The sequence below is a fragment of the Megascapheus bottae genome, chromosome 15 (assembly GCF_031878675.1).
Source record: "Megascapheus bottae isolate mThoBot1 chromosome 15, mThoBot2.hap1, whole genome shotgun sequence".
In the NCBI taxonomy this organism is placed as follows: domain Eukaryota; kingdom Metazoa; phylum Chordata; class Mammalia; order Rodentia; family Geomyidae; genus Megascapheus; species Megascapheus bottae.
The window spans coordinates 4,064,541-4,088,112 of NC_143523.1; the positions used below are offsets into that span (position 1 = coordinate 4,064,541).

The 23,572-nt window shown below is 45.0% G+C and overlaps 1 protein-coding gene across 2 annotated transcripts in view; it reads right to left on the reverse strand.

Annotated features, from left to right (window-relative positions):
- Dock1 (dedicator of cytokinesis 1) overlaps window positions 1-23,572 on the reverse strand; it is a 411,811-nt gene that overhangs the window by 137,247 nt on the left and 250,992 nt on the right. For both annotated transcript variants that reach the window (XM_090345612.1, XM_090345611.1), the window contains exons 28-29: window positions 13,047-13,148; window positions 5,334-5,428 (exon numbers count right to left, since the gene is read on the reverse strand). In XM_090345612.1, coding sequence (XP_090201738.1) covers window positions 5,334-5,428; window positions 13,047-13,148 — 197 coding nt within the window. The remainder of the gene's footprint in view (window positions 1-5,333; window positions 5,429-13,046; window positions 13,149-23,572) is intronic.

A 23,572-nucleotide genomic window follows, 5' to 3' on the forward strand; every position in this document is an offset into this window, starting at 1 on the left:
TGGATGCACAGAAATATCGGTGAAAAAGACATTTGAATCAACAGCGAGGAGGAGGAAAATGGTGAAGGGACAAGGAGGGAAAAGAAGGATAATTGGTGGAGGGAGGGAGGGAAGGACGGAGGGAGGGAGAATGGGAGGAAGGAACGAAGGAAGGAAGGAAAGAGTCCTTTAAGCATTAGCCAGCCTCTAGTCAAAGCTGGTCAAGAGAACAGGAATGCCATTTTGAGCAGACTGCAAATGTGAGCCCAAGTTGTGACAGGAAAGTCTCCAAATGGCCACAATTAGGACAAAATTGGTAACAAAAGAGATGGACACATGGAATATGTAGCAATATGATCTCATGAACTTTAGGAGGGTTGCATGTCTGGAGTGTGAAAAAACAAATGCAAGATAAGGTGATTCCAGACCTAGTTATGGCAGACTCTGGACTTGGGCGGGTGACCTCCACTGCCCAAAAGACCAGCCAACAAAGATAAAAGGGAACAGGCCATCAAATTCCACAGTGCTTGATAAGCCCGTCCTTCAGACAGGTCCAATTACAGCTAACCCCTGCCAAAACCCACATGCTGAGTGCTAAAATCCTCCGCATGTCAGCTTGAAAGAATTATCTCTTCCCCTTTCTCCAGGCAGACTTCTGAGTTCTCAACTGAACACTTCTGTCTTCAGACTCTCCTGCTCATTTGTAAAGATGTTCATCGTGAACTGTCAAATCTACCCCGAAAAGCAACAAGGATCTGCTGTATCATCCAGACAGAATTCTAGAACTCTTGTATTTCTGTTTTATTGCTCTATCTTCCCAACAGGTTCAGGTATTCTGACTTTTTAGAATACTCTGAGTTTTTCTATGGTTTCCCATGTTCAATTTTATATTCATGGTCGGCAAATGCTTACTCAAACAAACAATGAAGTCTTCCATTAAGGTATGGAGGATATAAAAAACAAATTACAAATGTATTTCCTAAAGATGGCCATGCAGCTGGGACAGGACCAATTAGTCTAAAACACAAACTCTACCCACACAGACAGGGACAGTGGGGAAATGACAGAAAACCACAGTGGTAAACTCTACAGACTGAACCAATAATATAGTGGCTGAGTCACAGACGAGGAACAGGACATGGGAGGCCCAGGGAGATATCCAATTGATGTATTTGAATTGGTAAAACTGCAGTCACCAGTCTGAGCTCTGGAAAATGTGGCAAAGGTTTGTTACCTGCTATGCAGTTGATAGGAACAAGAATGTCTAAGTCTAGGAATCTGAAAAATTATATTCCACACTGCCTTTTGTTTCTCGCAGCCACTGCATGAAGCAGAGAAGCCTTTCTCATGGGCAATTAAAGTAGTTAATAAGAAGTGCTTTCTAGGAGGAGAAGAAGGAAATCAGTCTACCTGGCACACGCAGTCCCTTCCAGGGACTCCTGTGGCTGGAAACTGTCCTGGGGGATTATTGATGCACAGCCATGGAACCCACACATTCAACCCAGTTAGCATCCAGCACTCAAAGAAGCCAGCCCATAGCTATGGGCTAGGCGACACACAGGAAGCATCTGCAAAGTAACTCCAGATCCAGGGCAGGTGTGTCCTCCAAGGCTAACATGGCTTCAGATGCCACCTGGGCACAGCATCCATGCCCTGCTGTGAGGATTCTAAAGCACTTTGAGATGCCAGCACACAAGCTCGAGTAGTCTACTCTTTCTCGGAGCGGTGGCTGTCTTAAGGGTCATCTTGCCATCTGGCAATATCCCATCCTAATGCGCCACGACAGTGCCATCGCCAGTCGGTCATCGTCTCTAGAACAGCAACTCAGCCAGGCTTCCCTTTGGGATACCAGTTCAGCCTCAAGCTTTGATCTTGATATACAGTTTGCAGTGCCCGGTCTAACAGTCCCTGTCTTTAATTACGTTTCACAAGCTTTGTGTACTGGGGAGCTCCGTTCACTGAGACAAAGCTGAACAAGCACACAGATATTTAAGACACCAGAGAGGCTGCTTTTGTCAATTCCTAAGTTACAGGCAGTAAAACTCCATGTCCAACTGTGCCATTAACACTTAAATACAGACTCCAGAAGCTTCTGAGAACCATAGCTTATCCTAGTAAGTCTGTGGTGCAGGCTAGTGGGGGAATGGGGGGACAAGTCTGGCAATGTGAAATGTTAATTTATTATATCACAGGCAAAAATGATTAATACATACATATATATATTCATAACTGTGCATGCATACATATATAAATAAAGATAGGAAATGACATAGAAACCCTATGATATGATATGAACACACATCCTATTGAGAAGTCATTGTACAGTATTTGTAAGATTCTTGTCCTCCACCGTGCACAGTAGGGCGGGTGGGTCCTGACAGCTTGTGCTTCCAGTGGTAAAAGAGATGAAACAGCAGGCCTTACCACTTTGCTCTGAAGTCACTTATGGAAAACCTGTGCTTGAAAGATTCTAGAATAAACTATGACAGTCCCTTGGGGAAATGCAAGCACACTTAGGACGAAGAGAGGGGAGCTGGTTTGTGAGGTAGGACTTGACCCGGAATAGTCGGCCAGGGTAGAGGTTCTGTGGGTCTTCACCAGGATGCACCGTATGCCTCAGTTTCCCTGTGTGTGCAGTGGGCGCCTGCATGCCGGCCAGACTAGGGTCCTGGGTGGGGCACAGTTTCTTTTTTATTTTTTTGGTCATGGGGCTTGAGCTCTGGGCCTGCGTGTTGTCCCTGAGCTCTTCAGCTCAAGGCTACCTATGGGTGCAGTTCTTGACATTTGCAGAGGGATCCTAAGACATAGCACTTCTGTTCAGAATGACTTCACCATGGCAAAACCCCAAGTAAACCACACACTGTGCAGTGAACATCTGAGCACAGAGTTCTCCACAGCCATGGATCAGCTGTGTCTAAGGAGCTGCGGGCATCGGGCCCCAAGGAGGCCGAGACCCTCAAACATCAATGGATCGGGTTCTGAAAGCCGGTGGTTTGTTCCCCTGGAGGGCAGCGCCTGGGGCGTGGGGCAGGTGAACATCCCTCCTTTCCCGGTGCCCGCTTGAGCATGTCTGTAAACACGCCTCAGCCTGGCAGCTCAGCCTGGATCGACTCTCACCTGTCTTGATGCACACCTGCTATGAGAATAGTTCATGTTCCCTTAACTACAGGACTATTTATTCCCCTTGGTGTGATTTCTGCAGATAAAGGGTCTAATTTCACAAGAGCTTTTTGTTTTTCTTTTTTCCAGCCCAGGATTAGACTTTAGTAGCCTTTTGCTCATTTACTAGTGCTCTACCAATTGAGCCATGTCTCCAACCCCTCACAGGAGCTATGCTGGGGCAGTGACACCAGATATAGAGCCCACAGCCTGAGCACTACAGAGGCAGGATACACTGAGGTCAAGCTCTTCTGGGGGTCGGGCCTCACTCAGCCTACCTGCACAGAAGAACCCTGAAGGGCTGCAGCACTACCCCCCCCATCTCCAGGGCAAGACATTTCTGCTCCCAGGAAGGGGGGAAAGGGGAGTTATTGTTGCTGATTTGTTTGTTTTTCTTATGTGCAAAGAAAGTCCATTAAAAACTTTTGCAGCTCTTCAGAGTAATTCTAAATTGCCAATGACAAAATAAAAACCGGCTTGTTAGGAGAAAAATGGAGAGAACTAGGACCTGCTTCAATAGAGGAGGATTTAAAAGCCCAGAGAAAGCCTCTTCATCCCCTAAGGTGGCACAGCAGGAGGAAAGGGGAGGAGAAGCCAAGCCCTGCCTGCTCCCCAGCCTGGAGACCCAGTCTGGGTCTCTACCTTCCACACTTCACATCGCCAATGCTGTCTCCAGGGGAATGATCTCACCACGGCAGCATCTAACTCGAGACCCCACAAGCCCACAGACTCACCCTACAGGAGACTACCATACTAGACCACCTTTGTCCCTAAAGGCACAGAAGGGAGCAAGACCCAAGGGCTGCCCAGAGAGAGACCTCTGCTGTTGTGAGATGGTTCACAGGGTTCTTAGAGGCATTAACAAAAGGCAAAGCAATCGGGAAATGCAGATGATCACCACAGGAGAAATATCACAGGCAGAACCTACAGCTAAAACACCAAAAACAAAACTAGTACCAAGTGCAAAGTCTGGTGGTGGGGAGACCAGACACATAACACCTTGCTAGTGAGAATGAAGAATGGAAGAGCCACAGGCTGGCAGTGTCCTAAAATACGACCATGCGATTACCATGCAAACCAGCATGTGCACTCCGGAGTATTTACACCACAGAAATTAAGATTTATGTTTACTCAAAAACTGAAGCAACAATGCGTGTTGCAGCTCTGTTCATAATCACCGTAAATAGTGAGAAGCCCAGATGGTCCTCAACAGGAAAGCAAACTGTGGTTCACACACATGGAATACTATTCAACAAGGAAAAGAAACATAACCATCCAAAATGGCCTCGAGGGAAGCAAACAGAATGAAAAAGGCTGACTCCAGAAGGTACAAACTGCCTCAATGAAGTTACATAATATGTTTGAACTTTTTAGACTGAGTTGTGGCCAAGGATTTGTGTTGTTGGAGAGAGGAAGCAAATGTGGTTTCTACATGGGCCGGGAGGGGCAGTGTGGTGACTGAAATGCACAAAGCTTGACAGTAGCAGCAAATTCAGAAACACATGCGCAGCATGGAATTGAAGTCAAATAAAGACCAACTCTGGTGAATATGGGTCAGAGTGCTGGCTGTGGCCATGCATCTGCCTTTCATAGATTGCAGTGATTCAGAGAGCAAAACTGGGAATGTGGATCTTGACATTCCTTCCCACAAATGCACGATTATCTCCATAAAAATGTAACAGGAAGAAACTAGACCCAGAGAAATGTCTCCTAAAAAAGTCCCACATGATTGAGAATGCACATGATCATGCTCGGTGCTTATAGAAATTACAAGTGCTGGCCTATTAGCCCAGAGCCTTCACAGGGAGATGGTAGGTGAAGTACAAGTTCAGTATTTCATCAGCATGGAGAAAGTGCTCGTGATGTCTTTTAATCTAAAATATGCAAAACACAAGTCCTTTCAAAGGGCTAGCACAGAGCCAAGACTCGCCTCTGCTAATGAAGACATCTGGTTAGAATGAGCTGGTATTGATGGAGAGCCGTTCCTCTCTTCCCTCTAACCATCGCCAAAATAGCTGCCTCCCAGGGACAGAGCCCAGCTCTGAGCATCAGAGCCCCATGGGCACAAGGACATGACCATGTCGCTCTCTGGAGGAGGCAAGGCTGGAGCTCTGTAGGAAAGCCACCTTGACACCAGGAAATGCCACTGTTCCCAGCAAGAAGCCAGGCAGGCGCCAATCTCTCCCGCCACTTACTTATTCTGCATCATGTTCATGATGACCCAGTCAAAAGGATAGACGTTCTTCCCTATGAGGTTCTTAAACATGATGAATGTCTCCATTAGGAAATCCTGAAATGAAAGCACAACAAAAACACAACATGGAATCAGTCTGCCACGAAGAAGGGGAAAGCAACCCCTTGGAAGAAGGCATGAATGATGGCATTATAAAAGACCCCATTCTTTTTAGCTGAATGAGAACATTCTGAAAACTAATGAAGATATATTTCAGGGGAGCTGTGTGTTCGTTCCGTCTTTCTGCTTATCTGCCTGCCTCTTGTTGGAGACGGCATTTTTAAAGACATATTTTGAAATAGACCCTCTCAGAAAGTATTTCTCTCTAAAGTCAAGTAAAGTAGATCCCCATGGGTTAAAAATATGCATTCCTTACCTTTTTACTAACAGGAAAACATGATTTTTGCAAAACCAACAGGAAAGTTATAGCCTCTTCAAATTATTTTACATTCATTTTTTTTACTATGTTAAGTTCAATATGGGAAACAGTTACAAGATCATTTCCTGGTGTAATTGAGAAAGTACAAGTCATGCGCATATATTCTCCACGCTCCAGATCACAAGAGCCATGCCTTAGGCCATGAGAGCATGCGGCCACCTTTACCCAACGCTTCTACACAAGAGCGTCACCTCAAGCCACCCGGTGACATGTGCAGTTTCATGCAGTGATCCTGCTGACCCTGCATTAGGACTGCTAAGAGAGCCTCTGGTCACCAAGATTTAGTGGCCTATAGACCCCTCCTATATCCACTAGAACCAGGAAAAGTTCCTGGGTGTGAGGGCTGCACGCTTGCTCTGTGCCAACCTGAACAAACAGTGCTTATCCTTGCCCCACGCGTGTCCTATAACCCCACTGTTCTCAGTTCCTGGGGTGGGACAAGGAAAGGCAGCAGAGAACAGAGAACCAGAGATGGCCAAAGGAGAGGCTGGTTCTCATCTACTTCATCTACTGAGTCATCATTAGGTGCCATGGCTGTGAAAGCCAAGGTAGCCAATGAGCCGTAAGCAGCCAAGAAGCCTTTCCACAGTAAGTCTCCAGCGTCAGGCAGGAAGCACAAGCTACACACTGACTTTCCAGTTTCTTTCTGTTCTCTGCTTTTGGTTTGACTCTGGGCGGGTACTAGGGGCTCATCTACCTGGGCTGGACTGGAACCTTTAGCCTCAGATCTCAGCCTCCTGAAAATCTAGGACTACAGGTGTGAACTACGAGTGCTTGGTGTGGTTATTTTATTTTTGGCAGTACAGCCCTCTGGGGCAGGGTTAGGCAGGAGAAGTAGAGGTAATTGTCCTTCAAACTGTCCTTGAGTGCTATGACTGGCTACCAGAACTCACATCACCAGATTTCTGGTGCTTCCAGTGCCTGCTCTGTACCCACAACATACAACTGGTGTCTTATTACAGATTAATTATTAAAATTCCCACGTCACTACTCAGTTTCCCGCTTTTCCCAGGAGTCCCATCTGATGGTCAGGTTGTGCACATCCCCTGCAGTGTTACGATGTAGTTCTGGCTCTATTTACATGGAATTGTTCACTTCTTTGCTGATGAATTTTCCAAACTTAATAATTGGGATGCTGGGTCTGAATTTCATTATTCTGGGAGAAAAACATCTTTTCCCAGCTCCTTTCTTTCTTTTCTAGGAGACAGCCTTGTACTTCATTAGCACGGCTCAGCTGTTAGATTTTGGGGACTTTGCTGATCACACAAAATGCTTCCTGGAGTGGGAGACGGGGTTCTGCAGACGTCCGTGTTGGTCTGCATAATTCAGTAGTCATGGAGTCCCATACATTGCACTTGCCGGGACGGATGAGGAGGCTTAGCTGGCTGCGTGGAGAGGCCTCCAAGTCCACAAGGAATGTTCTGGAACATCGTCAGTCATTGCTGATTCGTTGTTCTAACACTGTTCAACTTGGTTATTCACAGGGTGTGCTGTAGAGCAAATGCACAGCTCTGACAATAGCCAACAGTCAGTTCCAGAGGCCACTTTGAACAAAGGCTCATCTTCTCATGCTGGCCTGCTGGAAGAGACTCTTAATCCAGCTTACTCTTGTCCTGGTTTGTCCCTGAATTACACCCAGCTTGTCTGTTCCCAATACAAATCTGATCAAGGCACTCACTGGCTCCCAATTGTGCTCTTAAACACGAAGTATCTTGATGCTGTTGCCATGGCAAAGGAACAACAGTTTCCACCAGGGCCCCCCAGAGATTTTCCACCCAGTTGGTGTAGGGCTGGAGGAACTGTGTGTCTTCCAATTGTTTGGTGGGGTGGGTTGAACTCTGCTAAGGAGTCTCCAAAGGAAACAGTTGTCAGTCGCCACCTGTTGACCAAGCATTCCAATGGCACAGCCAGAGAGCATGGCTTGGTGTGACACCCGGTCTAGGGGTCTCAACAGGGAATTCCCAACCCTATCTTTGGAACCCTCTTGGCTAGAAATCTCAGCTTGAATTATGGGCCAGACTTCTGGCTTTCAGGCCATGGGGGAGATGGTGGTGGTTGAGGCGGAAAGAGTAGGAGGCTAGTTTTGGAAACAAGTGGAAAGGAATTACAAGGAAGAACTGCAAAAAAAAAAAAATCTGGAATGGGGGACAGTCTATTAATCTTTTGGCTTATTCTTCTCAAGATAAGTAGATAAATTAATAAATAATAAGCAATGTCATGAAGACAAGGGGTAAAAAAAAAAAACCCAAGATGACAGGTTTATTGTGGAAAAGAACAGCAAGAGACATAAGCCAACAGGAAAATCTGGCCTGGATCCTGCCCGCTGGCCCCCTGAGGAAGGGGCTTTCTGGATAACCTGAGCCCAGCTGATGAGAAGATGGCTATGCTTCCTGGACCTTGAGACTACCAGAGAGTTCCCACGTTCTCTGGGGTGCTTGTTCAATCTTCACTTTCTGAAGAGATTTGCCGTACAGACAGAGACACATGGAGCTATAGTCATGCAGCATACAAGCCTTGGGCTTTCTGCTGATAGCTCATGGGGCTGGGACCCCCGTTTGTATTTCTCTGTACATTTAAAATGAATCGACATAAATAGTTACGGAAAAAGTACGTGTGCTACTGAAGGAAACTGATAAGTTCAGTGGATCCCGTGAATGGCACCACACTGGATGTGATGGAAGACGGCATTGTGGGAAAACACTGGGTAAGGTGCACACAACTCCTGCTTCTACTAGCTGCATGCAACGCTGCCGTGCCCTCAAAATAAAATGCTCCCTCAAAAAATAAATGCTTTAAGAATAAATGTAAGGCGCTGGAAGTTTGGCCTAGTGGTAGAGTGCTTGCCTAGCATGCATGAAGACCCAGGTTCGATTCCTCAATACCACATACATAGAAAAAGCAGGAAGTGGTGCTGTGGCTCAAGTGGTAGAGCTCTAGCCTTGAGAAAGTCCAAAGATAGTGCTCAGGCCCTGAGGTCAAGCTCCAGGACTCCCCCCACCCCTCCCCCCACACAAAAGAGAATGTTCAAGAACTAGAGGAGGAAAGCAGCATTTTTTTCGTTTGTTTTTGGGTAGCTGTGGGACTTGAACTATGGGAATGGGAGCTGTCCCTGAGCTCTTCAGTTCAAGGCTGCCATCCTACCCCTTGAGCCACAGTGGCACTTCTGGTTTTCTGGTGATTAATTGGAGATAAGAGTCTCACGGACTTTTGAGCCTGGTCTGGCTTTGAACAGCAATCTTCAGATCTCAGCCTCCTGAGTAGCTAAGATCACTGGGCCCAGCTATTTTAAAACAAAAACAAAGATGAAACTCCACAGAGGAGGCCTCGGGTCGGCCCCTCAGCAGGGGCCTCACCCTCCCTGAGCACGGGTCCCTTGCACAGACCCCGGCCTGCAGACCTCTTTCCTCTCTGCAGAGATAGCGAGGCACCCGACAGCCCTGTCGGCATGCAGGACAGATGCTCTTGGAGCACAGGTGATTTCAGTTGACGGGGCCGTCCCTGATGAACTGTGGCATTCCGCAGGCTCACTGCACTGACAGGAAGTGGTCAGGTGTAAAGCTCCAGGGGGTGGAGCTCGGTGCTCTTCCCACACACGTGACATGGATGCCGCCCTTCACTGCCCACCCTCCATGCACCTCCATTCACGGTGACTTGTGGCTGGGTCTCTCGCCTCACTACCATTCTTGCTTCCACAAGGACCACAGACCTCTTCATTATTCCCAGGAAGTCACGGGGGACCCACAAGGCCAGGGGTCAAGAAGGGGAAACAGTTCACTATGTGGCCGGGCCAGGCCAGATGGGACAGAGGTGTTCCAGAAGACAGGCCTGGAGCTGCACGAGGATGGGAAGACATCCCAGCGAGAGCTCCTGGCTGAGGTTGAGACACAAAGGCGTGCTGGACGGTGGATCCACGGAGATCCAGGCAGGCTCAGGGGTCCAGATGGCTGCTGAGAGAGCCCACAGCACCCATGGCGGCCTCCATCCTGTGACGTGGCTCTCCTGCCTGCACTGGCCCTGGTGTCTCTTCACTCACTCAGTCAGCACACACACTGCCTGAAGGCTCCCCATGTATTAGAATAAGAAACCTGCTCAGTCTTTGCTGGGACCCTGGAAAGCAGTCTTCACTCCCGGATCATTTCCTGAGTGGCAGGAGTGTGCTATTCCTAATGAGCCACTTGTGACAACGACTGAGCCAGGTCACTGAGGTGGCAGGATGAGGATGGTCAGCTTGAGGAAGGGACCGTGCTGCAACTCCAAGGAGCACTTCTGCCTACTGAACTGGGGAGGGGGGGCGGTGCTGGGAGGTCAGAGGCCAAGAAAGGAAACACATGCCCCTGACCTACCCTTTGGATTCCAGCCTTGTAGTCTTGGCAACAAAGCAGGGCACAGAAGCCCGCTGAGTTGTGTGAGTCACTGGAAAGAAACATGCACCCTGAGCCCAAGGTCGCATGAACCCCTGGCTGACTGCTGTGTGAAAAACCACATGCGGCACATGACCTGACCTGAGCTGACCCCAGCCACCTGTGAGGTCTGAGGCTAGCTCCAGGTAGATGGCATCGGAGGATGGCATAGAACCGGAGGAATGCCACCCGTGTTCTTCAGTTTGCTGGGGTGTGAGAAAGCCCTACCTAGGAGGCCATCCGGCAGTGCTCAGCAAGATTGCCCAAAAATCTGTATTTTCACAGGCTAATGACAGGTAGCCAGAGGGCAGTGTCCCTGGGGATTCCAGAGCTCTCCTTGTCCTCTCTACCTGATCAGGAGGACTTGGGACCAATTCCCTGCTTCCGTCCCTGAGACTGAGAAGGAAGCAGAGGACCACAGGGGCTATGGGACAAAAGTCTGCACACGTGAGTGACCTGGTCACAGGGATGGGGTGACAGGGACAAGCCGGCCCTTTCTTGTTTTCTGGGATCATTCTGTTCCCTGTCAGTACTCCTTGCTGGTGTAGATAAAGGGCAATATGTGAGGCTGTGTAAGAAGCGACCCGGTGGGCCGTGGCGTTGTGTGATTTGTAGGGAAGCGACTCCATAACCACAGTGGTTTCGGCTCTTTTCATATCAGAACACTAATTAACTTTCAGTTATTCCACCCCAAGTGATCTTTTTGTTTTTGTTTTTGCTTTTTAGGTAGTTGCCAGAGGAGAAAAATACTAAAACACTTTCTACATATAGTTAATGGGTAGGAACACATTTTACAAAGGTTCTGAAGGATTAACAACAATAAAAAAAAATTGTTTACCATGTGTGCAGCCTGAAGTTGAGATGCCCAGATCACAAATGCCATTTTGTAACGGAAATCAAATTGTCTGCAAATAATTGATTTTCTGAACTGCTGTGTCTATGGAAAGAAAAGTCTCTGGGGAAATTAGGACACACTGTGGAGTGAGTATCCGAGTCTCTGCTCTGAGCCAGGGAGAGGCTCACACTTGGAATTCGGCAAAGTGAAGTCATTTTTAAACACTGCATTGAATAACCACCTTTCACGAAACTCCGAAGCTTCTTAGCAATGGCCAGTTTAACAGCACACATGAGAGGTCTGTGACATGTGTGTGTGTTGCTTCTGTGCAGGTGATTGCTTGTGGTGATACTGGGAGTTCACAATCTTCACTCTGAAAGTTTTACTATTCATCCGGCAATAGTTTTGACCTGTATTCTTTCCACTGACCAGATGTAGGGACATAATTAAGACATATTTTAAAAGCTGGGAGAGTGGCCTAATGCAAGTGTGCTCACTTAGCAGGCCCAAAGCCCTGGGTTTGATTCCCTGGAAACACATACACAGAAAAAGCCAGAAGTGGCACCGGGGCTCAAGTGGCATAGTGCTCACCCTCAACAAGTGTCCAAGGATAGGACCCAGGCCCTGGGTTCAAAGCCTCAGGACTGGTAATAAATGAATAAATAAATAAAAGCAACAAATAAAAAATATGATTTGACTATGCCTGGACTTCAAAGAAATCCTACCTTATAATACATACAAAATAATTGAGTAGCATGAACTATTCATTAATGTTTAAAAAAGTTAAAATCCACAGATATACAAATAGGTACATATTCCTAATATTGAACCTTGACTCTCAGTTAAAAGTCGTGTGATTCTGAGACACACATTTCTTTTGTTTTTAGACATCAGCCTATCTATCTATCTATCTATCTATCTATCTATCTATCTATCTATCTATCATTTACCTAACTATCTATCAATCAATCCATCCATCCATCTACCTTGGCAACAATAAGGAAAATCTGTCATAGATCTTCTGAAAAAAAATCATTAAAAATCATAGTCATGTTAGCTGGGTGTGGTGGCTCATGCCTGTAATCCTAGCTACTCAGGAGGCTGAGATCTGACAATAAAGGTTCAAAGCCAGCCCAGGGAACAAAAGAACCTGAGACTCTTATTCCAATTAACCTCTAGAAAATAAGAAGTGGGGCTTGGCTCAAGGGTAGGGGTAGGGCGGTAGCCTTGAGCAAAAGAGCTTAGGGGCAGCATCCAGGCCAAGTTCAAGCCCCATGACCCACCCCCCCAAAAAATAATAATCATTCTCATCTTTCTACCCTTTAATAAGATAGAGGTTGAGTTCAAGAAACCATGTTCTGGGAACTGCACTTGCAAGGATTTGTGGGTATTATAGAGGGACCAATGGGCCCTTAAGGACAGATCAGGAACCATGTCAACTTCCCATCAGGAGCTGTGCCAGCAGGTTTGGCTGTGGCTCTGCAGAGGACATTGCCCTATGGCAAGGTAATTTGAGGTCACTAGGGAGGAAGCTCCTAAGCAATAAATCTCCCCCCATGATACTCTCCTAATTGAGTTTCATCATAGTTTTACCTAGGATGTCTAGAGAGTTATTTGCAGAAATACTGACAAGCATCTATGAGTAGAGCTAATTAAGACCCGTTTTTCCATGCCCTATGAACCAATGAAAAACGGGAGTCAGTAACCAACCACTATGGGTAACATAACCCACGTGTTAATGATCGCTGAGCTCAGGAAGGACACAGTGACCAGAACAGAAGAGACTCCTTCAGGCCGAGACTCAGTCGTTCTCTAGGTCAGCGCAGGCTACACGTCTACAAATCAGAACCCTTATCCCATTAGGCACACGCTTTGCCTACATGGAAACCATCGATCAGTGCAAGTGTTCACTTAAAAATCTACTGAAAATGGAAAAGCTGGCATCTTCTGCTTCCCCTTGTCCCCAAGTACAACTGTGTGAATGGGGGGAGGGGTACTCACCACCACATCCGTCCTCATTTTCCCAAAAGTCTTGATCAAGTGGGCGTAGTGGTAATCCTCCATCTGCCGTAAAATAGCTGTCATGCAAGCTACAAAGTTGCCCTGCAAGTGGATGAAAAGGTAGACTTAGATGGGCAAAAGAAGAACATTCCAAGGCAAGGATCTGGTATCACGCAGTCAGGGAGAGGCATCAGGGCCCAGAGGAAAGGCAGACCTTGCTCACGGCCAATCAGCCAAAGTGCTGGTCAGTTGGACCTCTGGATTTTTTTTTTTTTTGATGGGTGGGATGTCACTCAGGAGTAGAACAATATATTTCTTTCTCTCTAACTACATTAAATGCTTCTTAAAATAAGGTTTGTCAAGAGGGGAAAAGAAATTCTAAATTTTATTTCTTATTAAAACTGCATAAAAATGAAACTGAGACTTGTAATCCTGGTCGCTTATGTTCTATGCTTTTTTGGAAATGCAGTCAGGACTTACTGTCAGGCAAAATGTGTACACAGCTCCTCCTCTAGAGCCATGGCAAAAACAGGTCTTTTACTTCTCCAAATCTGCCTGCATCCCTCTTGGCCAATGTAGAGGCAATTACCACCAACTCTACAGTGAGATATAGCCCAATTCTCATCCTCAGGACAGGAAGAAGGGAGAGGCAGGCTCAGCGAATGTCAAGTGGGAGAGATAGGAATGCCTCACACTAGACATAGCTGGTTGGAAAGGAGAAGGAAAGGAAAGAAAGAGACCAATGAACAAACCAAGACAGAGGGCAAGTACAGGCACTAAGCTGTCAAGAAACAGTGGTGTCTAGTCTGGGTGGCTCTGGGCACATGTCCTGTGTTGTTGAGTTCTTATTGGTGTGCAATGAGAGGGGTAGGGAAGTTTGCTAACATGAACTGCAATTTCTTACTCCCAGGGTGATGGGTGTCACAGATACTCCTTTCCTTTCAAATATGAAATCCTGAGGCAACGATATTTTTTAAAACACAGGACATATATTTTCTCCTTATGAAACGAGTAAAACGTTAGAATTATAGGACGAGACACAGTTTGAGACATATTCTTATTTTTTTCCTTAGTAAATGAGCTCTCAAATTGCATTCTTTTACTAACTCTACTTTTTCCAGCAATGCATTTGAATGCCTAAATGACTTTTATATTAATTTGGAAGATAACACCGCACAGCAAAATGTTAACGTCCAATATTTTCTCCAATCCATTCTGTATCTGTGCTTTCCATACACACTTCCAAATGAGTCCTCAAAGGGGGCATTACACAAATTGAACAAATACAATAATGATGATATGGTATCTTCCATTTGCCCAGAAATGTAAATTATTTGTGAATGATGATAATTGCTGAGATTTAGATTCCATGTTGGTGGTATTTGGGGAAAGAACTAAATAATGCTTGTTTTGCATGGGAGAAACCATTAGTAAAGTGGTAAATGTCTATTTATGAATATGAACTTTTGAAAGTCATAAATATTTGGCACCCCATCAGGCCACGAAACAGCTGCCTTTGCATCTCACCCAGTCCTGAGAGGCCAGTCTTGCACTGCCATCTCCATGACGCTCTTGTGTTAACCAAGCCCTGTCATGGGGCCATGAGAACCACAGCTCCCTCAATCACAAGACAGACCAGCTTTGCAGAACTGAGTCTCCAATTTCACAAATGCTGAAGCCAGGAGCAACCTGCACTCCAGGGCCCCGAAGGAGAGACTCATCAGCTGACCTAGTTTCTTTCCCTCTCATCCCCAGGCACATTTCAGTTCTTTCAGAAACTAAAGAGCACCATGAGGGAGAGGTAAACAGTCTCTCACCCACTCATGTCATCATAGAACAATGGAAGAGGGTGAGGGAGAGAGGAACCTCCAGAGCAGGAGATCCAAATTCTGGAGGGACAAAGCCACTTGGGTTGGGTCACCTCCTCGGGACACGAGCTTTCCAGGACGTCAGTCCTGCATCTACCCAGGTACACCTAATGGATTTCAGATGACAGCAGACCTCAACAACGGGACTCACATTTCACAATTGCTGGCAAAACCCAAGGCAGTGAGTTGCCTTCAACTTAAAATACCAACTCGAAAGGAGGAAGAAAAGAAAGACCCAAAGGGGTTCAGCCAGCTGAAGGCAAAGGGCTCAGTCATGTCCGCAAGCTCCACCTGACTCAGGCCAGGAACGTAGGTGGCACAGTCACACTCCACTTAGGGAGCATGGCCCCGCCCCGCTGAAATTCCACCAAGGAGAAGAACAGAGAAACTGAGCTGATGCCTACGCCGGAAAACCAGGGAGACAGAACAAAATCCACAAGCAAGTCCTGAGAAGATGTAAAGAGCCACTCAAGGCGTCTTCCCTCACGAGGGGAATGTCACTGCAGAAGAGGCCAAAGGGCCGTGGTTTAATGAAGATGGAGACTCCCTAGAGCAGGCCCTGTGGGGGAGGGCAGGGCAGGCCAGGCGGTCTCCATGAGTTAGAGGAGCACCGCCCAGCAGCCCGCATGCCCTCTTTACTTAACCTAAGGACAGGGGCCAAAAGCAATGTATCCTGTGCAGTGTGTCCTTTTCCCTTGGAGGAAGCTGGTCTTGCGGGTTCAGCTCTTTTCTAAGCAGGATCTTAGGATTCCATGCGGACAGGAGTGGGTCACAGACTGTGTATATTCACAGAAATGCTACCCCTTCCCTTCCTCCCTTGGGGTGTCAGTATTTCCACAGAGGAAGCATGGCCAACACCACAGTTTTAGGGTCCCCACAAATATGGACCCCTACACAGTGCACTGTGGCACTGTGCTTCCCAAGGGGGGGGGGAGAGAGAGAGAGAGAGAGAGAGAGAGAGAGAGAGAGAGAGAGAGAGAGAGAGAGAGAGAGAGAGAGAGATGTGTGTGTGTGTGTGTGTGTGTGTGTGTGTGTGTGCAATGGAGGGGGAGACATTTATGGAAGCTGCATTGGAAACAAAGATGGAGGAGAACTGAGAAGAAAACTCCAATTCTGCAGAGATAGCTCACACCTGTAATCTTTGTCACTGAGGAGGCTGATATCGTATGGTTACGGTTCAAAGCCACCACAGAAAAGGAAAGTCCATGAAACTTTTATCTCATTTGTCTAGTTATTTTTTAAAATATTTTTATCATAATTAATAGAAGGGTTACATTAGATTCGCCAGATAGAAGGTGCAGTAATATACATACATTGATACCCTTTCTCATGTCTTGGTCCCCATTTCCCTCTCCCCAAAACTTTTATCTCTAATTAACCACAGAAAAGCTGGAAGTGGTGTGGCAAGTGGTAGAGTGCTAGCCTTGAGTGGAAAACCTAAGGGACAGTACCTAGGCCCTGAGACACATGCATGCGTGCACACACACACCCCGCCACACCTCATATATACTATACACACACACACACACACACACACACACACACATAACACACATACACTCACTCATTCACTATATTGTTTAACTGACTGTTTCCTGTGCATGTTGGAATGATATGGAGCTTTCATTTCCAAACTGTGGGCATGCTCAGAGGTAGGCTGGTGTCACACCTGGGACTTGGCGGGGAGAAGCTCAGTCATAGAGCAAAAAAAACAACTAATTAACTCAATAAAAGGAAGTCCTAAATCTATGACTTCAAAGCAATGCAAAGTAAGGGCAGGGAAGTCAAGATGTACTTGAAGGAAATTTCAAAACCAGGGCATTAACTGCCTAATAAACAACAACAACAAAAAAATGTGAACCTCATTAGTAATCAAGATGAGAATGATACATCATTATTTGCTGCCAAAATAGCAAAGAAGGATTTAAGTGACGCCGATGCTAAGAAGGGTACATGGGATGAGAACTCTTGTACACTGCTGGGGAGAGCGAAAATTGCTCTCACCTTTTAAAAAGCCCGTTGTTGGCAGGTTTGAGAAATCTTGAGGAAAAAAAATGCTCATCTCCTTGGTAATTTTACTTCTAAACAACTCACCTAGAAAGCAATTCTAAACAGGAAATTTTATATCCAAAAAAGATACATTGTACCACTGAAAATATCTAAGCCTTCAATGCCATAAATTGTGTAAGTAATATACAATATAGGTTGCAGAGTAAACTATGGGATGCTCACTTTAATTTGAATCTCAGATAAACAACAGTACCCTCAAATACTGCATTGGAGATACTTCACAGGTCCTACACAGAGGAAGCCAACGAAACAAACCCAAAACGTTGTCTAACAGGTGCTATCATCCTAGCTAAACAGAAAGCTAAGATATGAGGACCCAAAAAGGCAGACTCATCTCCCCCAACCCAGCAAAAAACAAGAAGTAGAGGAATGGCTCAAATGGTAAGGCACCACTGTTTAGCAAAACATAAAATAAAATAAAGCTAGGGGACAGCATGCAGCATGGAAGTTCATGTCCCAGTACGAGCACACACAAACACACACAAAACGTTGTTTGCCTGCAGTTCAGTGGAACTGTTTTATACTTTAATACTTGTATTTTGCTAAAATCCAACAACTGTAAGTTCATATTGTAATGAAACATTCCACAATCTTTAGTCATTATGCAAACGTGTTGTATTATAACGACACCAGCGTGAACAAATATCAGAGGAACAAAACTAGACACAAGCATATGTACACTCCATAGAAGACTTTGCAGCACAGGAGAAAAACCAAACCTAGGGAAGACTTGAAAGACTCTAGATCACCCTCAGGGAAAGAAAATGTCCCCAAGTTACTTTAAAAGCAGAAAACACAGTCACTGTTTAAAAGGTGGTCCTCCTTAAAAGCTCTCCTCTGTGAGGAGGGGCAGAGCCCCCTGGCATCTTCCACGTCCAGTCTTTTATCCTCCAGACCCTCTCACAGGCCACCCCCGACTCAGATCTGTCTCCCATTGCCCAGTGTCCCCTGTTGCAGAAGCCCTTTGAGAACTATGCTCAGCAAGCCAGGCCTAAACCTTTTACTCGCAGTGCCTTGAGAAGGTGGATTGGTGGCAGAGGGCTGGAGTAGAATGGAAGATGGGGCCAGGGGAGGGCAGAGGGCATGGGGACAAGCAGAGCTGGGCACAGGCAGAACGCAGACAAGCAGAACACAGAAGAGATGGGAGGCGTGGGGGAGGGTGGACAGGAAAGCCCACCCTTAGGGTGTGTCAGGGTATGGAAGGGAAAGGCAAAAGCAAAGCATGGAGGGGGAGCTGAAAGGCACTGAGACCCAGCTGTTCAACAGGGCTTCTGTCAGCTGGGCTGAAGGGAAGCCTTGGGCTGTGGTGATGGAATGAGACAAGGTGCGCAGGCCCGGGTACGTGCTGCACAGAGGAGCTCATCTGTGCTGACACGCGTGGCACAGGCAGGACGGCCCACACGGGTGCAAGTTACAGAGACGCCGTAAGGACCTAGGGCCACAAAAGCACTGGAATGGTGGAAAACCTGAACCCAGGAATATGGAGTGAAGAGGGCAGACGCCAAGTTTGAATAAAAGGATACGTAATAAATTGGATGAATGACTAGAGGACTGTACTCAGGGATATCCCATGGGGTCTTGGCTTAAAAAAAAATAAGCATTTTGAGAAGGAAATCCCCTTTAAAGCCTAAATTTAAAATACTCGGTGCCTGTCCTATGAAACTAGGAAAATTTAGGGGACAAGTAGGGTTGAGAGGGTTGGAGGAAATTGATAAAAGAGGTGAAATTCATCAAGATGAATTAGATTTATAAACTGACTGGCTGAATGAACACTCTTTGTACAACTATTTGAAGAGAATAAAATTATGTAGCCCAGTGGACCAATAGACCAAGGAGATGTGGGATATATACAATAATGGAATTCCACTCATTCATTAGAAAGGGCGCTATTGCATCATTTGGAAAGATATGGAACGACTTGAAAAAGTCATGTTGTGAGGTAAGTCATGCTTAAAAAGACAAAGGATCCATGTTTTCCCTTATATGCAGAAACTAGATTTAACTTGCAAACTCATAAGTGAATATCTAATGTGGCATGCAAGTGTATGCAAATAGATTAATGGAAATATGGTAGATTTAAGGGGGAACCTAGTGTAATTCTTTAGAAAGCCAAAATCAAAGTTCAGCAAAACAAAACACAGAGAAGTGAGTACTCAAAAGGAGTGGGGTGGGGTCAAAGGGAAAGGAGTAGACAAAGAGAAGAGGGAAGAAATGCAGATAAGAATCCAATGTATATCCTACAAAATGAAAAAGAGTAAGGGAGGCGAGGGGAGGGGTGGGTAGGAATGCTGAAAGGGATGACACTGATCAAAATATATTGTAGTCAAACTGCTTTGTTAAATACCAACTATTTTGTGCAATTAATAATAAAATTATACTTAAGTATTAAAATATCTCAATGAAAAGCTTCTTTCGTAATCATTATTAAAAATTGAACAAAAGTAATCAGACTGTGACACTTTGAAATACATTACAGTACAACCCTGGGAAATGCATGCAACCAAGCCCGGAGTCAAATATGTGACTGGGCAGATGCTGAATGGCTATCATTTTAAGAACATGCAGGCCAGAAGAATCACTAGTGGAAAGAAGCATTGTTAGACTAGAGAATTATGAGGACAGGATACATAGCTGAGCTGAGTCTTCAGTTTACAAGTTGACAAGGAGTGAGTTGAAATAAAGAATATGGATATGGTACTGATAGGCTAAAGGCCTATATAACAGTCTTTCTGTTTTCCAGACAAATGCTAGTGAAACATTCATATGAGCTATTTTCTATAAAGACGTTTCAAAAAGAAAAAGAAAAAGAAAAAACAAAACATGAAGCCCAAAAATCAGAAAAAGAAATCTCTAAATGTCATCAAGTAGTCCAAAATCTGCCAAAATCTATCTGTGGGGTGGATTTAACAAATTAAAAACAATTCAAAGCAACAGTTTACCTCTGAGTCTCCACATCAACTGATACCAAGAAGCAAGTGTGCAATATAGGAACTCATAAGACCCAAGAGACCAGGAGGTGAGTCAATAAGAGAGCTCTGAACTCTGAAGATTGGATGGCTTCATTGCTCACTTGCCAAGGAATGCAAGGCAAGAAGGAGCTGGTAAGCTAGGAGGATGACTCTGAGTCCTGGTTCAGAATCAAAGGAAGGCTTAGACATTGGAGGTGTCAAGAACATAGAAGCCAAGGCCTGGGAATTTGGCCTACTGCTAGAGTGCTTGCCTAGCATGCATGAAGACCCGGGTTCGATTACTCAGTACGACATACATTGAAAATGCCAGAAGTGGTGCTGTGGTTCAAATGGTAGGGTTCTAGCCTTGAGAAGGCCCAAGGACAGTACTTAGTCCCTGAGCTCAAGCCCAGGATAGGCCAAAAAATAAAAAATAAAAAGGGTCAGGTACGGTGACTAACGCCAGTAATCCTAGCTAATCAGGAAGCTGAGATCTGAGAATCGCAGAACAAAGCCAGCCCAGGTATTAATGAACATGAGACTCTCATTTCCAACTAATCACTAGAAAATGGGAAGTGGGGCTGTGGCTCTAGGAGTAGGGCAGTAGCCTTGAGCTTTTAAAGCTCAAGGACAATGCCCAGGCCCAGAGTTCAAGCCCCATGACCACCCCCCCCCCAAAAAAAATGAGCTCACATGCTGTCACCCAATCTCAACATGGCAGTGAGGGGCCCCATCCCATCCCAATAAAGAAGGAGAACAAGGAAAAACCATGGCATGCAGGGATGTTAACCCAGGGGTTCAGAGGCTGTGGTGACAGCAGAACTCAGCCACCCAGCCTCACATTGTAGGAAGACACCTGCCTCCAAGCTCCAGGCTCACCCCGGTAAATCAGGAGGCTGATGTCCCTTTCAGGGCCTCAATGAATGAAATTCTCCAATTAACCAACAAACAAGAGCGAACTGAACTCAGAGAAGAGAAAGGAAATTCAGAACATGCACCAGAATTTGAAGAAGTCTACTATCCCCAGGTTCATGCATGTTTATATCCATGAAACAAGACAATAACAGTAGAAAAACAGAGACCAAGAGATGATTCTCAAGTTTCGGTCTGAGAGGATTTATAATATGCTGATGGAAATAGAAAGATTTTTTTATTTAAAACAATGACTCCTTCCAGAAAGTAGAACAAAACCGAAGTGAAACAGACACACACAAGGAAACAAGGAAATGAACCAGATGCCAGTGGCACATTCCTGTAATCCTAGCTATTCAGAAGACTGAGGGAAGGATTACAGTCCAGGCCAAAAGTTTCAAATCAGTTCAGGTGGAAAAGGTCAGAGATTCTTTAAAATAACCAGCCAAAAGCATGGAGGAAGACAGCATGTCTCAGATGGTAGAGCACCAACTTTCCCTAAATTAAAAACCCTAGAAAGGTCAAAAAGAAAGAAACACAGAGTTTATGTAAGAGATTAAATTAAATTAAAAATAAAAATTAAAGATAATAAATTGTTTGAACTTCCTAGATCTTTCTTATAACCAGTGCAAAATAAACGTCTCCTTTTACTTATCTAAAAAATATTCAGCCCTGTGATATTGTTATTAAATTTATGACTAGTATTCACTCATTTATTTAAAAAATCGTACATATTTCCTCATTTTGTAAATCCTTTCAGTGCTGTTTATAAAAAGATACTGTACCAAACTGTAAATAGTATTGTTGAGAGCTATATTAACTACTAATCACTTAAAAATATAAGCAACAAAATTAAAAATTAAACTTAAATTGACTGGTTATATATTGTCATATGACTAGCATATCTTATTTCACACACCATAAGCAAAGAAATTTAATTTAAAAACATAATCAATTTTATTTTTTACAGTGGCAGTAATTGTAAAAAGATTTTTAATGGGTAGATTCCAAGAGGGAGCATTTGGATATTAACTTACTCATAACAATTATTTGCCAACTTGTTCAATGTAATCATTTAAATACCTAGTCACATTTGCCATGGATGATAAAAAATGAAGTATAAAATTATGGTAGAGTGAATATACACTTCATATGAATTCTCTCTTAATATAATGTAATTCATGGGATGCTAACCTAAGACAGACAATACAGCAGATGAGTTTAGACTTTATTTTTACAAACTCAATAAATCAGGGAATATCAGCGCCTCGGAGAATTGAGGATTTTACAAGTCTTATCAGAAGGTCTTACAGCATCCATAAACAGAAAGTCACAGAAGCAAAAATAATTCAGCCCTAATAAACTCGTGTTAACCAAGAGGGAAATCAATAGGCCCATGCATCCATATGATTGACTTTTGAGCATAAAGGCACGACTGCAATCACAGGTTCTGACAGAAGCTGAACCTTTCTGAGGTATAGGGAATACACAGATGGCAGTTCAACACAGCTCCGCTGGATGAAGTAATGAGCAGAAATGTCTCCCATACCAACTGTTAACAATTAGTAAGTCAAAAGGAGGGGAGATCCTTTAAATAAATACTGCATAATAATAAAATCCACTAAAAAGTACTTCTTACGAAATGATTAGTATCATATAATACACATCGTAGGTGGTTGAACACTCAGAGATTACTATGTAAGGTACAGAAGTGATTTTAGTGATAATCCTTCAACATTTATTTTCAAATTCACCTAATCTGCTGGCAGGTAACTCCGTGTTGGTCAGCCCCGGACCCCTCCAGCAAGTTTGGGGAGCAAAGCACGAGAAGCAGACCCAGGTCCAGTGTGCGTGTGAGGGGCTGAGGAAAGAGATAGGACCGCGATGTAAAAGAGACGGGGATGTGGTTCCATTGAAAATATCATCTCCAGAATCGTCCCAAGGCCATTGCAGGCCTCGTGGGAGTGCAGAGATGAGGCACCAAGCACATATCATCACTTAGGCAGAATTTTGGCCAAAAATTGTTCAATATCAGAGAAAAAAAGAACAGTCACGTGTGCTGCCAAGAGCACTTGCCTGAGTCTTTAAAAGACACATGTGGACACGGACACAAATCACGGCGACGTTTTCATACACAGTGGGCTATTCCTGGAATGGCCATCATTCCTGAGTATTTTCAAAGCTTACGACTAGCACTCTTACTGCTGAGCCACAGCTCCACTTCTGGATTTCTGCTGGTGAAATGGAGGTTTTGTGGACTTTCCTGCCCAATCTGGTCTCCAACCAGTATCTCCCCATCTCAGCTTCCCAACAGTGCTGTGGGTAGTAGCAGGAGTTCTCTCTGGAGAACACGAAACCAGAGGCAGGTGTTGTAGGGTCTACTGGTGAGTGGACTTCCAGCCTGCAAGCTACCCCTTGCCAGTCCAAGGCAGTGCCAGCGAGAATTGAGTCTACTGGTGGCTAGGTACAGTTTACTGGAATCTTCTTTCAACATCTCTGTACCTATGAAAAGCTACAAAATAAAAAGCTGAGGAAAACAACTGTTCGCTATGGCCAAGTGAGAAAAATAGACCTGACAACAATTAAGTAATTGCAACAGGGTTCTGAAAAATTTTAAGAGAAATTATTAGAGACTGCCAAGGGAATTCTAAGGAGGAGGCATTTCTTTACTCATCAAAGGTACTATTGCTGAAAAGAGCAGCGGCGGAGGCGTCATGACTTGGGTATA